The sequence below is a fragment of the Lepidochelys kempii genome, chromosome 24 (assembly GCF_965140285.1).
Source record: "Lepidochelys kempii isolate rLepKem1 chromosome 24, rLepKem1.hap1, whole genome shotgun sequence".
Lineage (NCBI taxonomy): Eukaryota > Metazoa > Chordata > Testudines > Cheloniidae > Lepidochelys > Lepidochelys kempii.
In genome coordinates this window covers 4089707-4105376 of record NC_136403.1, presented here as the reverse complement: position 1 = coordinate 4105376, position 15670 = coordinate 4089707, and the positions used below count along the sequence as shown (strand labels likewise).

Below are 15670 nucleotides of genomic sequence, written 5' to 3'. Positions count from 1 at the left end.
TCTAGGACACGAGGGGCAGCCAGCAGAGCCCACGGTTTGATCCGGGCAGGGAACGCCTGGGGGGGTGAGCAAAGTGTGGGTGCCCCAGCTGGGAGTTCCCCTCTGGGGCTAAGACAGGACAGAAAAGACAGCCCTTGGTGAGGGCCGTGTGCTGGCAGAGACCTGGAGGCGACGTGTGACGGCTGCTACTTCCTCACGCCTCTGACTCCCGCCTGTGTCAGAAACGCTGCACCAGGCTCCAGCTGCCTGCCCGCCTCCCCCTCGCCTGCTTTCACTGGCCCCAGGCAGCTGGTCCGTATCCTACTCCCCGGCCTGGCCTAGGATCCTCCCACCCTGCGTTTTGCTGAGCCCCCCTTTTCGCTTGCTCTGGGGTTCGGGGTCTGCTCCTTCCTCGGCAGCACGGGGGCGGGCCCCAAGGCCACTCACTCCTGCTCGGGATTCAGCGCCAGCTGCCTCTCCCACTCGGCTTCAATCACCCGGTACAGCTCCATGGTGGCTTTGGCATCTTCCACCGAGGAGTGGCCATTTTTGCCGACCTGCAGAGAACAAGGGAAGAGAGAGACGATCCACGGGGGGTGTTAGAATCAGGGGCATTAGCCAGTATGACCGGCCGAGAGCTCTGATCCTCACTGGCTGCTTCCCCAGGTGATCAGCACACCCAGAACGTGCTGCGGCACTGGGCATTACTAATGCCGACCTCATTAGCCCAATTGCACAGATGGGGTAACTGAGTCCTAGACAGGGGACATGACTTGCCCAAGGTCACCTAGTGACAGAGCTGGGACTAGAATTCATGGGCCCCAGTCCTGTGCTCTATCCACTAGGCCACACAGAAAGCAACTCCTGGGAGAGGAAATGCCTCACCTCACTCTCTGGTGACACCCCCTGGCCAGCCAGGGGACAACACTTTATTCTTCCATGGAGGGACCTTGTTCTCCCTTGGCTTCTGGAGGGCGCATCTCCTTGAAGGAGCAGCTGTGCTCTAGAGCGACCCCCTGTGGATGATGCTGAGAACCGGGGGGACTTTCAGGATGGGGAAGTGACCAGACACAGCACAAGCAGCAGGGAAGAGAGAAGACGTGGGCCTGGGCCCAGATTTCTAGGACTGCCTGCACAGCCTGGGGCATGGCTAAGCACGGGCGTGGCTGGTGCCTGGGGGCCTGTCCCAGAGGCAGAGGGTACCTGGATGTCTTTGTGCAGGAGCTGCTTGGTGAGGCGTTTCAGTGAGGCCGACTCGTTCTCCGGGAAGCCAGCCTTGCGGTTCAGCAGGGGGATTTTTGACGTGTCCCTGGTCACTGATTTCGGGTGGAAATACTTCAGCGCCTTGAAGTCGTTGTGGATGGCGTGGCCGACCACGATCTTCCCCGCTAGGAGCTTCAGGATCTGAGAGAGAACCAGGGCAGCTCAGGGGCTGGGAACGCTGGGGACCAATGCTCAGGCAACAAGGCGCATGCCGCAGCCGTCTGATCGGGGGCAACGCTGGCTCAGAGGGGAGAGCGCCCCCTACTGATCACCCGCGCTGCTCCCGAACCACCCCAAGATCCTCTGGTCTCTGGTTCCAGCAGTGAACCAGCTTTGTCTGCAAGCTCTGCCTGTCTGCTTATTTCACACCAGTGTGCCCAGACCCTTTCGCCTTTGCTTTAGAGCGTTGCGCTGCTTTGAGCTTTGCTAGTAATGCCGCTCTAAGCGGCTGCTCCCTGGACCGTTCCACAAGGTGCCGAAAAGCCTCCGAGACGCAGATGCCCAGAGCTGACACTGGGAAACCCAGCACCCACCACCAAATTAGACATGAGGAGAAGTATCAGAGGGAACAAAAAAATAAAAGGCATCAGCACATTTGATTACAGAGAGGGTTGGAGCGCCCTCTAGGGGGCTTTTGACAAAACAGGTTATAAGCAGAGACAGTGCAGCTCAGTGGGCAGAGAGGGTGTTTAAGCAGAGGGCTCAGCATGGGACACTGGCCCCCTTGGGCACGGCTAGTGTGGAGGTGCTGACTGCCTGGGGACAGCCAGTGCGAGCTCAACATGGGTTCAAATCTCTAGTGTAGCCGCAAAGGGCCTGTTCCTCAGAGCTGCTGAGTCCCCATACCTCCCGGCCCTTTGGCTCTCTTATTACGGCAGTGCGTACAGGCCGTAGCAGAGATCCGGGCTCATAGACCTGAGGAAAGGATGGCCTCATGCCAGCCATGGAGAAGCAAAGGGCCCCCGAGGACCAGCAGGGCAGGGACTTAAGGCTTCTTAAGGGCAGCTCCCAGAGGCACTGGAAACCTTTACCCCAACCTGACTCCGAAGAGAAAGCCTCCTGAGTCAAGCTCATTGCGGTGCTCCTGGCCAGGGCACGGGATGGGCACTGGCTGACAGAGGAGAGCGCCCCCTACTGAATCCCTGCCAGCCCAGCCGATGCCCTGGGCACTTACCTCTTTCTGGGCCATTTTGAACGGGGTGGCATTCTTCATGTGATGTTTTTTGATGCCGCTCCACCGGGTCCGGTAGTCGGTGATGGGGTCGACGGGCCGGATGTACTTGTCATACACCACGTCGCCATGGTAACTCACGATGCTGCACCTGGCCAGGTCGCTGATCCGGCCGCCGGGGCCCGTACCCACCATCTCGCAGTCGATGGCCACCACTTTGCTGGGCTTGCCCGGCTGGGGCACTGGGGGTAGGCCGCTGTCATACTCGCTCAGCAGGCTGGCTTTCTGCACGCCAGCAAGGGCACGGGTGCTGTGGTTCCCAGGAGTCCCACTGGCCTTAGCTGATCTACACGCCACTTTCCTTGCTCCTGATGGAAAACAAGGCAGAGGGGAGCCAGAGTCCGTGGTGGCGCCAGGCTGGGCAAAGCGACAATGGTTATTTGCCTTGGGGAAGATTTTTGGCTGATGGGAAAGTCCATCTGTCTGGAAAGAGTTCTGATCCTCGGCGAGCCACTTCTTCTTGGTCCTCTCCCAGGAGCTGGAGTTCTGATCGGAGACTTGGCCTTTGGGAGGATGATGCTGAGATGGCGGTGGCAGCTGCTTCTGCTTCAGAAAACCTCTGCTCTCCAGGAAACGGCGCCGTTTCACAAAGCGCTGGTGTTTCTGGTTGCTGTCGGTTCCCCTCTTGGGAACCTGCTGGAGCCCCAAGTCCAAGTTTATGATCAAATCCGACATGGTGGGTTCTGGAGGAAGGCAGCAAACATGAGGAGGAGGGAAGGAGGGGCCCTAGTCTCTTTCACCCCTCAAGCAGCCAGCCCCTTACACACTGCTCGACAGAGGCTCACGCCCTCACCTGAAACAGAAAATCAAGAACATTTCCACTCCTCATCAGAAGAATTCTAATTTACAGAGGGATCTTAAAGTCCTTGAGAAACTCTCCCCGCATTAGAATCACTCCATGCCCCCACCTTGGTGGTAGCCATTGGCACGGCCATGCTACACCACAGATTAGGCCAGGAAGTAAAGAAAAATCCTGCAGCCAGCTGAAAGTACAGGGAGGACTGAGATTCGGGGCTTTGGCCAGGCCATCAGGACTAACACACTTACATTTATAGGAATGATCAAGGTCTCCATTTTATGTCTCATCTGAAAATCGACACTGGCAGTAGAAAAGCACATGGGCCCCCGGGACTTTTCCCCAGAGGGGAAAACACCTAGTAAATATCCGACCACATTACAGGGAACCAACCCACTGAGTTTGTCTTGTAGGCTTTACATTACAGTGTGAAACTGACCCAACCCTGCTCAGCCTGTGATCTGAAGAGGTCAGTTTGTGGCACTATGGCTGCAGATACAACCACGAGAAATTTGGATGGGTGGCATCTGACTGTTCGTTAGACGGTTTATCAACCAACCAATAACAAAAGACTCATCTTTGGGGTTTGGTCCGGTTCCTTATCCCTGCGTGTGGAAAATACCCAAACAAAATGTAGGTTTAGGGAACATACACGGGGTGTGTAAAAGACCAAAGCTCCAACATGTGCAGAAGTACATACGGCATTGCTTTCACTCCTTCAACATAACCCATTTTAATTTGGATTGAAACCTTCCAGTGAAGTGCTGGAGATGCAACCAAACAAGCTTTGTGCTAGTACCCGAGAAACAGAAAGTGAAAGAGCCCAAATGGCGAAAGGTAACTGGGATTTTAAAAATGTGTTCGGCGTTCACAGCCCCAGCCGTAGTGCAGCAAAGGGTGTTAGAAATGGTCGTTTTCGTCCTGGCAGCAGCCCATTGAAGGTAAAAGTGTGTATCTGGTGGGCATCTGGGGCACTGCCAATGCCCCCATCTCCACAGAAGCTGAGAGGAGTTTACTGACAAAACTCCCCCAGTCCCAGCCCACTCTGACTCCATGATTCCCCCCCCTCCCAACCACTGACCCCCAAGTGCTTCATTCGTGCGTCCTGCTCCACTCATACTCCCTGCTACAGCCGAGTCTAGTGTCTGTCCGGGTCGTAACCTCAACACCATGTCTTGGCGCCTTCCAGTTACGCATTAAGCGACGGCACCCACATCTGCCCCATGTTTGTTCTCTCATCCTCTCCCCGGGGGGGGATGCAGGTGTAGTGAAGTGTCTTGTTCTTTGTGGGTTTTTTAGAAATGATATATTGTGCTGACCCCCTCCTCTTGCTCATCCCCTCCCCCATGAACCCATAACCTCTTCAGTGATGCTTCTCCCCCTCGAGATCATCCCTCCCCCTCATTCACCCAATGACCTCCTTTTTCACCAGCTACTTCAGCAATATCCCTTCCCTCCTGAACCCCTCCTCTGCCCTCCCTCACTGACCAACTCTCACCAGCTCCAACAGCACTGCTGCTCCCCAACCCCTACCATGGATCAACCCCCAACCCGCTCAGTGATTGCTCTTCCCCCATCCCTACCCAGCACTCCCCCATCTCCTCCCCTCTATACCCCCTCCACCCACTGGTCCCCTCCCCTTCCTAATGCCTTCTTCCCACACTGACCCTCTTCTATCTCAAAGCTTCCTCCTCCACTGATCCCCATCCCAACATCTCCGTCCCCCACTGATCCTCATCCATTCCCCCTACTAATCCCCCCATCTCTCTCACACTGATCTCCCGTCCATCCCTTCCACTGATCCCCATCACTCTGACACTGCCTCCCGCACTGATCTCCTATCCCATCCCCCAGCCCCCTCTCCCACTGATCCGCCCTCCATTACCCCACTGATCCCCCCATTACCCCACTGATCCTCCAACCCCCTCACCCTCTGATCTCCCCATTACCTCACTGATCCCCATCCCCCTCAGATCCCCCATTACCCCACTGATCTCCTCTCCCCCACTGATCCCCCCATTACCCCACTGATCCCCATCCCCCTCCCCCCAGTGACCCATTACCCCACTGATCCCCATCCCCCTCCCCCAGTGACCCCCCATTATCCCACTGATCCCCCTCCCCCAGTGACCCCCCCATTACCCCACTGATCCCTATCCCCCTCAGATCCCACCATTATCCCACTGATCCCTATCCCCCTCAGATCCCCCCATTACCCCACTGATCCCCCCTCCCCTCAGTGACCCCCCCATTACCCCACTGATCCCCCTCCCCCTCCCCCCAGTGACCCCCCATTACCCCACTGATCCCCCCATTACCCCACTGATCCCCATCCCCCTCCCCCAGTGACCCCCCCGATCCCTATCCCCCTCAGATCCCCCCATTACCCCACTGATCCCCCCTCCCCTCAGTGACCCCCCATTACCCCACTGATCCCCCTCCCCCTAGTGACCCCCCATTACCCCACTGATCCCCCCATTACCCCACTGATCCCCATCCCCCTCCCCCCAGTGACCCCCCCATTATCCCACTGATCCCCATCCCCCTCCCCCAGTGACCCCCCCATTACCCCACTGATCCCTATCCCCCTCAGATCCCCCCATTACCCCACTGATCCCCCTCCCCTCAGTGACCCCCCCATTGCCCCACTGATCCCCATCCCCCTCTCCCAGTGACCCCCCCCATTACCCCACTGATCCTCCCCTCCCCTCAGATCCCCCCATTACCCCACTGATCCCCCCTCCCCTCAGTGACCCCCCCATTACCCCACTGATCCCCCTCCCCCTCCCCCCAGTGACCCCCCCATTATCCCACTGATCCCCATCCCCCTCCCCCAGTGACCCCCCCATTACCCCACTGATCCCTATCCCCCTCAGATCCCCCCATTACCCCACTGATCCCCCCTCCCCTCAGTGAACCCCCATTACCCCACTGATCCCCCTCTCCCAGTGACCCCCCCATTACCCCACCGATCCCCAACCCCCCTCACCCTCTCTCCTTGGGCCAGTCAGACCAAGCCAGGCAGCAGCAACCGGAAGCGGAAGTGCAAACCGCCCCGCCGGTGGGGGACACAGGGAGGGACGCACAACAAAAGCCAGGAAGGAGCATGGGCCGCGGAGAGTCCCGCGCACGCGTCAGGCGTGAGCGCGGCGCAGGTCGGGGGCGGGGCCAGCCGTCAAACAGTTTACGCATGCGTCTAGGCTGTTGAGGCACAGAGGCGAGATTGTACGCATGCGTGTGCACCTCTGGAGGCACGCGGGGCTGGGAGGGCGCTTGCGCGTGCGCGGTCCTGCGGCGGGGGGAGACCATAGAGAGCGGTGAGTGGGTGCGATGTGCAGTTGGGCGCTCTAGCCGTGCGGAGGGTGAGCTCTATGGGGCCGAAGGAGCTGTGGGAGGGGGCGGGGCCAGGAGACTCGCGCTGCGCCCCCCCCCCCTCGGGCGGGGACAGGGGGCTGGTGACGTCTGCCGGCGACACAGACAGAGCTGCATCATGGGCGATGTCATAGCGACGTGCCGCGCGATGACGTCACAGTGCTACGACGTCATGCCACGCCACCAGAGTTATAACTGCGCGATGCCATGGCAACGCCTCCTGGTGATGTCACAGCCCAGCGTCATGGCAACGCCTCAGGGTGACGTCACAGGGCCGGGGTGTCCCAGCAACACGGCACTGAGCGATGCCGCGCGAATAGCCCCGTGTCCCCACGTCACAGCAGCGCCTTGCCAGTGTCGCGTCATGGCAGCCCCGGGGACGCCCGGCCACACGACACAATGCAGCGCCCCGCCCCGCCGACGCCAGGGTGGCACGGCGCAGGCCAGCACGGTGCCACGGCGCACAGCGCAGCAGTGGCCCGAGGGGATGTGGGGCCTTCCCCTCTCAGGCGCCAGCCTGGATCCAGACCTCTGGAGGGCTGTTCCGCATCCTACGGGAAATGAGTCTGCTGGACCTCAGCCCGGTTGCTAGTGTAAAGGAGCCCACATCACCAACCCACCCCCAAGCCTGGCATCCTAGTGGGCAGAGATGCCAGGGGGTGAATGCCCCTTTGGACTGGCCTTCCCTCTCCCCCAGGAAGTGCCCCTCACCTCCTTTACATAAGGGACCCCATGCTGCAAAGAGTCATTAAAGGAGCCAAGCGCGTTCATTCAGACCTTCCTGCTCGGTGATTCTCTCCCTTTTCCCTTTAGTTTTAACTCTTTCTTCGTGCACCATTTCCCATCTCTCAGGTTCACCCCACACCGCGATGACAGTGCTCTCCGGCCAGCCCCTCTCTTTGGAGGAGCAGAAGCAGTTAGCAGTGAACATCACCCATGTCCTCTCACTCTATGGATCCATTGTGGACTCCTACATCATTGTGAGTCCTATTCAAATCGTGGTTGGACTTTGCTGAGAGGCAGCGTGGACCGGCATGTAGGGCACTGGCCTGGGACATAGGAGACTGGGATTCATTCCTGCCTCTGCCATCGACTTGCTGTGTGACCTTGGTCAAGTCACTGTGCCTCAGTTTCCCCTCCCACTCTGTCGGTTTTGTCTATTTAGATTGTAAACAATTTGGGGCAGGGACTGTCTCTCACTATGTATAGGTACAGCGCATAGCAAAATGGGGTCATTATCTTGGTTGGGGTTTGAGTGCTGGGAGTGGGCTTGGATGATGAGTGCTGTTGCCTGAACTTCCCCCTTCCCCATCACCCTTTCTTCCCTGCAGGAGTTTTTCACCGATAATCTTTGGGGGAAGCTTCCTTATTCCTGGCAGGCAGTGCTCACCGATCTCCCCTCCCCACAACTCGCTGCCGTCTTGCTGGAGAAAGGAAAACCAGAGGAAGTTTGGTAAGAACATGCTCCTGTTAAAGGGGCTTTACTAGTGTCCTCTGTGGGCTTCTTTTCTCTGCAGGGGTTGGCCAGGGGCATATGACCGCAGGCAGGGCTTGTGTCTGCAGGCTGCATTGTCAATTGAAGTAGAGGATGGTTTCCCTTCTGAGTCAGTTCTGGACCAAAGCCCTCGCATGGTGCTAGGGAGTGCTGTGGTGATAGAGGTAATGCCTGTCAGAGAGGGTATGAAACCCTGACCACTCAGTGGCTAGATATGTTGACAGGTGCTTTGGAAAGGCTTAGAGATACAGACAAGCAGAGACTTGTGGCCTTTAAAGATGCCACTGCACTTTTTTTATTCGAAAGAGTCAGGGTTGTATTCCCAGTGGCCTAAATCCAGCATTCTGCCTCCTTAAATTCCCCATGCAGTTCAACTTGAATACGATTTGCTTCATTACTGCCCATCCTGAACTGCCACATACTGTTCCTCTGTGCTTTTAAACAGCTGCCACATTCTAGTCCAGAGGTGGTCGCATTTCCCCGGTGCGTGAAGTGATTTGTACAGCTGTAGTCTGTTCAGTCCCTTTGGTGCGAGAGCAATGGGAACTCCTTGTCCATACACTAACTGCTGTCCTTGTGCTGTCAGTTACAGCGTGGTGTGGCCGCTCTCCTTGCTGGCCTTTAAAGCTACAGCTCACACATTGGCTTTCTCCAGAACACCTCGTGGTAGAGGCGGCATGTCGGCGACCGGGAGGCCAGAGGAGTTCAGGGAGAACCGGTGCCAGAGTGCTAAGCTTAACCCCCTTTTCCGGAAGCACGTGAAGCCCAAAAAGCAGCATGAAATCCGGCAGCTCGGGAAGGTTTGTGGCTAGCATTTCTTGTCCCCAGTAGGAACGATGACCTCACTGTAGCTGTGAATCCAATAGAATCATAGAAGATTAGGGTTGGAAGAGACCTTAGGAGGTCATCTAGTCCAACCCTCTGCTCAAAGCAGGACCAACCCCAACTAAATCATCCCAGCCAGGGCTTTGTCAAGCCGGGACTTAAAAACCTCTAAGGATGGAGATTCCACCACCTCCCTAGGGAACCCATTCCAGTGCTTCACCACCCTCCTAGTGAATCCAGCAGACCTTGGGTCTACCCTCATCTCTGGGGTCTCGCTTTCTCCTATCCTAGCCTCCTTTCCCGCTTCACATCCCCAGGAGCATCAAGATGCGCCGATGGGCACTCTGCATTCGCTGGAGTCAACGGGAGTCTTTCCATCAAATCCAAAGGGCTTTGGAGCAGGTTCTATCTCCCTGTAGTCAGAAAAGAAGACAGCATGGTACTGTGGCCAGTGTGGTGAATGTTGAGGTCTCGGTAGTGCCAGAACCTGGTGTTGCTGCTTATTAAAGCCCTGTAAACCATGCTGGAAGACAGCCTGCATGAAAATACTATTCATTAGGAGCCTAATCCAAAGCCCTCTGAAGATGATGGAAAGATGCCTATTGATTGGAACAGGCGCGATGTGCTCAGGAACAGAACCACAGAGAGAAGATTCCTTGGAACCCTGGTCTTGGTCCATGACTGAGGCTCCTAGCACTACGATAACACAAGTCATTAAGAGCAATACTGTATGGTAGGCAAAGGCAGCCTAACGTGCCACCAAGTCACTCCATTATCATGCACCTTCCATCCACCACTATGGCTGGCTGTATCCTTCCCCATGTCTTCACTGTGTCTCCAGCCCATGTGGCTAGAGTGCCATCAAAGCAGAATAAGCAACAGCCTCCGTAGTATAATTCCTAGTAGCAGGGTCAGGGTGATGAAGCGATCAGATTCATTAGAAGGTGACTCTCCTCAGCTCTTAGGAATGGCATGTCTTGGAGGAGGAAGACCAGCGATTGAGTCCAGTCTTTCCTCTGGCAAAGGCCAAGATCATGGGTTTCCAGCTGGGGAGTTGCAGTTCCAGAGGAAAAGGGGGTCACACATGGGTCCAAGAGTGGTCACCACTGTCCTCCCTTTATCAGGGGGTCCCCACAGGCTTTTCGGTTGCAACATAGGGTCACGGTAAGGAAAAGTGCGAAGGCCATTGGCCAACGTTCTCCTAGCTGAGGGTTCTCCTAGCTGCGTCCTTGACTGAGCAGCCCAATAAAAGGGGCCCGATTTGTCAAGATGTTGTGCCCTGAGGTGAGCGGAAGCTGCATTGAGAAGCAGGCCACCTCCCTAGGTGTTGCAACACGGATTTCGGTGGCTGACTCTCAGCACCCAAGCTGGACAGCCTGGGCCTTTCTGCTGACAAGTTCCTTGATGAGTCTGCACCTTTATCTTTTCCTCAGGTGGTGAAGAAACTGAGCGAGATCACCAGGTGTGATCAGGTGGTAGATATTGGCTCTGGCCAGGTAGGTTGCTGGGAGCCTGTAGTTCCGTGGTTTGAATTATATTTTGTGTCCCAGATCCCTCCCTGGAGGGGTGAGGTGCATTGTCTCCTATTGCATAGGTTGGGTGATGGGCTGGCTCACGAGGTTCCTTTCACCTTTATTTCCCCCATTTGGAGTCCCGCCCTGGACTGCGGGTGACCCTAAGACCTTGCCAGCTGATGGCGCCTGTGACATAGTGGGGAGTAGCTCACTTCCCAGGAGACCGTATCCCAAAACTCACCAGCATGATCGATGCCAGCTGCTTCCTTCGCTGGCAGCCTTAGCGGAGAGGCCAAGAACTGAATGGATTATGGAGACCGAACTCACCTAGGAGCTGTCTCTCTACAGTCCCCTATGCAGCTTCTAATCCGTTGCACGTCCTGCTTCGCACGCACTGTGCTTTTGTGATAGGGCCCTGCAACTCTGGTTTGTAACCACCACTATGTCTTTTATTTGTATGATCTCAGCCACCACCCCGTACAGTCCCATGCAGCCATTCTGTTTATAGTAACATACAGTCATCGTCCCCGGGCCAGAGAGAAGAGCGGGCACCACCCAGAGATCTCTCTTTACCCTGGCTTTGCTGGCCTGCCTTTCTTTTTCCCTCTCCTTTGCACGTCCGTCTTGTGCTCCTTTTTCATTCTTGCAGTTAACTTGCTAATGATCTCCTTAGCTGTCCCCAGCTCAGGCTGATCTAGACATTAGCCATTCCCTCCCTCAGTCAGGTCCTTTGGGAGGGCGGGAGGGGAACAAATTGGATTTCCAGTGACCAGAGTGCTGATTGAGCTGCCGGTTCTCAGCACTCTGTCGCAGGCCCCCAACCCAAGCACTCAAAAATCATGACTTGCCCCAGTGCGGGGAAATATGTCCCCCTTCCCTCCATAATAACCTTGAATCTTCTAGTGCAGGGGGGAGGGCAGGGGGGATTCAGAAACTCCCAGAGGAGCAGCAGTGTTGACAGTCGGTGTGTGTTCCCCTTTAAGGGCCATCTCTCTCGCTTTCTGGCCTTTGGCCTGGGTTTGTCTGTCACGGCGATCGAGGGAGACGGACGCCTGGTTGACATGGCGACTAAGTTTGACCGAGAACTGGTGTGGGCGCTGGAGAAGAAGCAAGCGCGACGAGCCAAGGTAAACGGTGCAGTGGGGGGCGGAGGGGGGGCCCCAAGGCTAATGCCCTATGCAGATCAGTGGGCTCTTCACACCAGGCAATGGTTAAATTCCAATGGGGCGGAAGGACAGCCTAGAGGGTAGGGCACTGGCTTAGGACTCAAGAGACTTGGGTTGTGTTTCTGGCTCTTTGAGCAACACTTAATCTACCCTTTGCCTCAGTTCCCCATCTGTGAAATGGGACTGAGCCCCCAACCTCCCAGGGGTCCATCTCCGATGGTGAGGTGCTCAGATAACCCAGTGCTGGAGAGATATATCCTCCTGATTCTTCCCGCCTGGAGGAAATCCAGGCTGTGGCCCATTTAAGGAGAGATTATTAATATTTTTACCTGAAGCTTGTCCAGGGAAGAAGCTAGGCTCCAGCTGAGGAGCAAAGTCTAGTAGCTACGGCGTGGAACTGTGTGTCTGAGATCGGGGTTTTCATCCTGGCTCTGCTGGGTGGCTTCTTGTTAACAGCTTATTGGGTTTGAGCTGCCCCTTGATCAGGGCGGCCAGAGCTCAGACCCTAACCAGTCTGTAAGGAGTTAACCCTTTACTGCCAGAGGCGAAGGAACTTCCCTTTATTCCATGGTGGCCCACTGTGACGGCGCAGTTTGCACCTGTCTCTCAGGCCGCCAGCATTGGCCTCTCGGAGCAGGACCCCAGCCTAGCCGGACCTATAGTCTGATCATCTGCTGCAGTGTTGAGCTCAGACAACCACCACTGAGTGGCTGTCTGTGATTCTTTGTTTCTCCCTTCCTGCAGGATCCGTGGGAGATCTCCCTCCGTGGGCCAAGCCATGTGGCGGGGTGGGTCGACCCCCAAGCACCGTGGCAGGAGTTCCTCCTCCTGCCACAGCGAGGAATAGACACAGCTCAATCTCCCATGGCAGAAAGCGGCCCGTCCCCGGAGGCTGGTGCCACCTGCGATTTGCCAGGGCCATGGAAGAGCATTCCCCCCACAGCCCCTTGGGGGGGTGGCAGAGACGTGGTAGAGATGGGCAAGCCTGGAGAGAAGGGGCCAGGAGGATGGGGCTGCATGGCTGCTGCAAGAGAGGAGCACAGGGGATCCCCAGATCCCTTCGGAAGCAGAGGCCGTGGCTGCGTTCCCAATGGGCCTCACCCTCTGTATCGACCGAGCCGCCCAATGGCAGTAAATCCCCTGGGGCCACTGGCGGAGGGCAGGCTGCTCCTGACCGGCCTGCACGCATGCGGGGATCTCAGCGTAGCCCTGCTCAGACACTTCACCCGCTGCCCCCATGTGGTGGCCGTGACCTCGGTGGCCTGTTGCTACATGAAGCTCACCACCCAGGAGGAGCCGACCCCCCCTGGCCTCGCAGCACTGCCTCCTCCTTCCACCGACCGGCCTGAGTACGGCTACCCCCTGAGCGCCTGGGTGGCCGGCCTGCCGGGCCACGCCCTCTCCTACAAGGCGCGGGAAGCGGCCTGCCACGCCATAGAGGACTACGCACTGCGGCTGAGGAGCAAGAGCCCCATCCTGCGGACTCATTGCTACCGTGCCACGCTGGAGATGCTGATCCGGGCAGCTGACCCGGCGAAGAGACGCCTCGGGGTGCAGACCATTAACAAGGCCCACCAGCTAGCCTTCGAGGAGTGAGTCAGCCGGCATAGTGTGTCTTAGCAAAGCCTGACCTCGCTAACCAGCCACCGGCCCCGCAGCAGAGATGGGCCTCATCCCATCTCGACAGCCCTAGACGCCGGGGAGACGAGAGACGGGGCTCCGGTTCTGGCTCCTTACTGGAGATGGGAGGGCTGATCCTGCTCAGAAATTCCCCAGAACTCAGGGGCTGTTTGGATACAGACCCTCATTGAAAGTGACGGAGGCAACTGCCCCCTGGTTCCTAGCACCCGGCTCTCAGCTCCTATTGATTGCTATTTAAACAACTTAGGGGCACAACTCTTCACTTTTCACAGATGGGGAAACTGAGGCACAGGGACATGACATCCCTGATCCCCCCATCTGACTGGCTAACCTTAGGGTAACTCAGGGGTTAATGGGCTCTGGGCAAATGCCCAGTCTGCTACCCATGCTGCCTCTGACAACTGATGCCCAAAGATGTATAGACATGAGTGATGTAAACTCCTGGGTTCCCTTCCCTGCTTGGGGATGGGAATGTGGTTTGGTGGCTAGAGCTAGGGGCAGGGTGGCAAGTGGCTGCGGTTGGGTTGGGGGCCCTGCCAGCATCCAGTCAGCTCCAGCTGAGCTGCCCTGGGGTGGGCGGCAGGGCGCAGAGCTGACGGGGCCACGCTGCTTCACCTTGGCAGGTACGCCCGGCTGGGCTTGCAGTGTGTGGGGCTGGACCCGGCCGCCCCTCTGGATCGGGCCTACGTTGACGCCATGCTGGCCCAGCAACAGAACGTGGTGGCCTTCTTCAGCCTGGCCCTGCTTCTGGCGCCGCTGGTGGAGACCCTCATCCTGCTGGATAGGATGATCTACCTGCAGGAGCAAGGTGAGTGCCTCGGATCGACCCACCCCCTTCCCAGGCCTGGGATCCAGGGCAGAGACAGCCAGCTCCTTCACATTTGGGGGTGTGGGAGGGCTGTGGCCATTTGCACTTACCCTGAACTGCTCCTTGTAGCCATTTGTCTCCAGCACGGGGGGATTTAAACCCTCCTCCGCCTGGTATGGACAAGCACGTTCATCCTTGGGGTGCTGGATGCAGCACCCTTGTGTTTTCCCTTCCACCGCCCCTCGCCAATAGCAGCCCTTTGTAGTCCACAGAGAGCCCAGGCCTCAGTACCAGTAACTCCCCAGGCTAACTCCTCGCTGGGCGAGTGAGCACGTGCCCCCTCTGTGCAGCCCCCCATTTGTTCGGCTAGCAAGCGCATGGATCCAGCCATATGGTCTCCCGTTCACCCAGCGAGCGAGCAGGCGTGTTCCTGTCTCTTTCACCACCTACTCACTGGGCGAGCAAGCGCGTGTCCCTCTGTACGGCCCCTCCACTCACCAGACCTGTAAGTACTCACTACAAATCATGGGACCGCCCACCTGTGAACTACTCTGTGTCCCTCCCCCTCTTCCCCTGCAGGCTTCCAATGCCAGTTGATTCCCCTGTTTAACCCCAGCTTCTCGCCCCGGAACCTAGTGCTGGTGGCGGCCAAGGCTGGGCTGGACTCTGCGTTATCCACGCTGGCAGGGGAAGATTGACTCGCACCAGCATCCATTGATGCACAGGAATCGCTGGCTGCAGCCCTCCTCTGGGGAGGAACGTGGCAGCTGTTTTACAGCGTACGGGAACGGAGGCGGCGCACACTGTGAGAAGAGGCGAGAGCACTGGGGGAGTCAGGCTACAGCAGCCTCAGAAAGTTCTGCGGCAGTTGCACATGGGGAGGGAGATGATGTGGCCCACCCAGGACCAATCCTTCCCCCTTCAGCCCCACTCAAGGGCAGGGAGGTTTCTTCCTCCCAACCCCCCGTTTCCTTGGGCTGGAAGAGTCCAAGGAGGAGCCAGCCCCAGGCACCAGAGGAAGCCCAGCAGGGCCTTGGTGCAGCAGCGAGTCAGGGACAACAGGCAGCAGCTGCTGCTCCAGGTGCTGACTGGCTGATTGCCCAGACTCTGCACCTCCACCTGCTTTACCTGCCCCCCCCCACCTTCCTGGCCTTCTCTCCCCCCCTTCAGCTGACCCTCTCACCCAAAATAAACACCGCCCCCAAAGAGCAGTGGTTTGCATTGTCCATCACTGCTCCCTGCCTCTTCTGCATGGGGACAGGCACCGACCCTCACACGGATCTGTGCAGAACACGAAGGGCGGGGGGCCGTGCGCGTGGCTGGGCACTGCCGTAACAAGCAGTTAATCCTCGTGGGGGTAGTTCATGGCTCCCCTTACGTCCCAGCTTGCGAGGTGCTCACCCCTCTGGTACTTATCCCACTCCCCACCCCCTGCACATGATGGAAGGAATTATCATTCCCCACCCCACCCCTGTACAGAATGGAACAGGGGTTAAGTGACTGTCCTAAGGTCACCCATGCAGCCTGTAGCAGAGCTGGGATCTGATCCCAAACTGACACCCCAGACACCAGGCCTCCTT

At 57.5% G+C, this 15670-nt stretch overlaps 2 protein-coding genes across 12 annotated transcripts in view; one reads left to right on the top strand and one right to left on the bottom strand.

Moving 5' to 3' along the window:
* The window catches only part of ISG20L2 (interferon stimulated exonuclease gene 20 like 2), a 23709-nt gene extending 17276 nt beyond the window's left edge, over window positions 1-6433 (bottom strand). For 2 of the 6 annotated variants that reach the window (XM_073323229.2, XM_073323235.2), the window contains exons 1-4: window positions 4351-4630; window positions 2417-3156; window positions 1183-1383; window positions 427-536 (exon numbers count right to left, since the gene is read on the bottom strand). In XM_073323229.2, coding sequence (XP_073179330.1) covers window positions 427-536; window positions 1183-1383; window positions 2417-3156; window positions 4351-4441 — 1142 coding nt within the window. In that variant the 5' untranslated portion in view covers window positions 4442-4630. Of the gene's footprint in view, window positions 1-426; window positions 537-1182; window positions 1384-2416; window positions 3267-3520; window positions 4312-4350; window positions 4631-6258 lie in introns of those variants that run through there. The other 4 variants (XM_073323230.2, XM_073323234.2, XM_073323231.2 and 1 more) reach the window with 4 other exon arrangements.
* Window positions 6344-15670, top strand: METTL25B (methyltransferase like 25B). Of its 6 annotated transcripts, none has more exons than XM_078850563.1 (9): window positions 6344-6586; window positions 7494-7621; window positions 7973-8094; window positions 8723-8936; window positions 10395-10457; window positions 11459-11602; window positions 12386-13233; window positions 13906-14090; window positions 14727-15670. In XM_078850563.1, the coding sequence occupies exons 2-9, from the start codon at window positions 7511-7513 to the stop codon at window positions 14786-14788; spliced, it is 1749 nt and encodes a 582-aa protein (XP_078706689.1). In that variant the 5' UTR covers window positions 6344-6586; window positions 7494-7510; the 3' UTR covers window positions 14789-15670. The 6 variants fall into 6 exon arrangements, with proteins under 6 accessions (XP_078706689.1, XP_078706688.1, XP_073179328.1 ...); XM_078850562.1 differs by having other exon boundaries at window positions 6346-6586; window positions 8729-8936; window positions 14670-15405; XM_073323227.2 differs by having other exon boundaries at window positions 6346-6631; window positions 14670-15405.

Excerpts from the sequence above, each read along its gene's own strand:
- METTL25B (XM_073323227.2), top strand. The coding sequence starts at position 7,511 with ATGACAGTGCTCTCCGGCCAGCCCCTCTCTTTGGAGGAGCAGAAGCAG. Across the intron at positions 7,622-7,972 it reads TTGTGGACTCCTACATCATT|GAGTTTTTCACCGATAATCT; the intron begins GTGAGTCCTATT and ends TCTTCCCTGCAG. Across the intron at positions 11,603-12,385 it reads AGCAAGCGCGACGAGCCAAG|GATCCGTGGGAGATCTCCCT; the intron begins GTAAACGGTGCA and ends CCCTTCCTGCAG.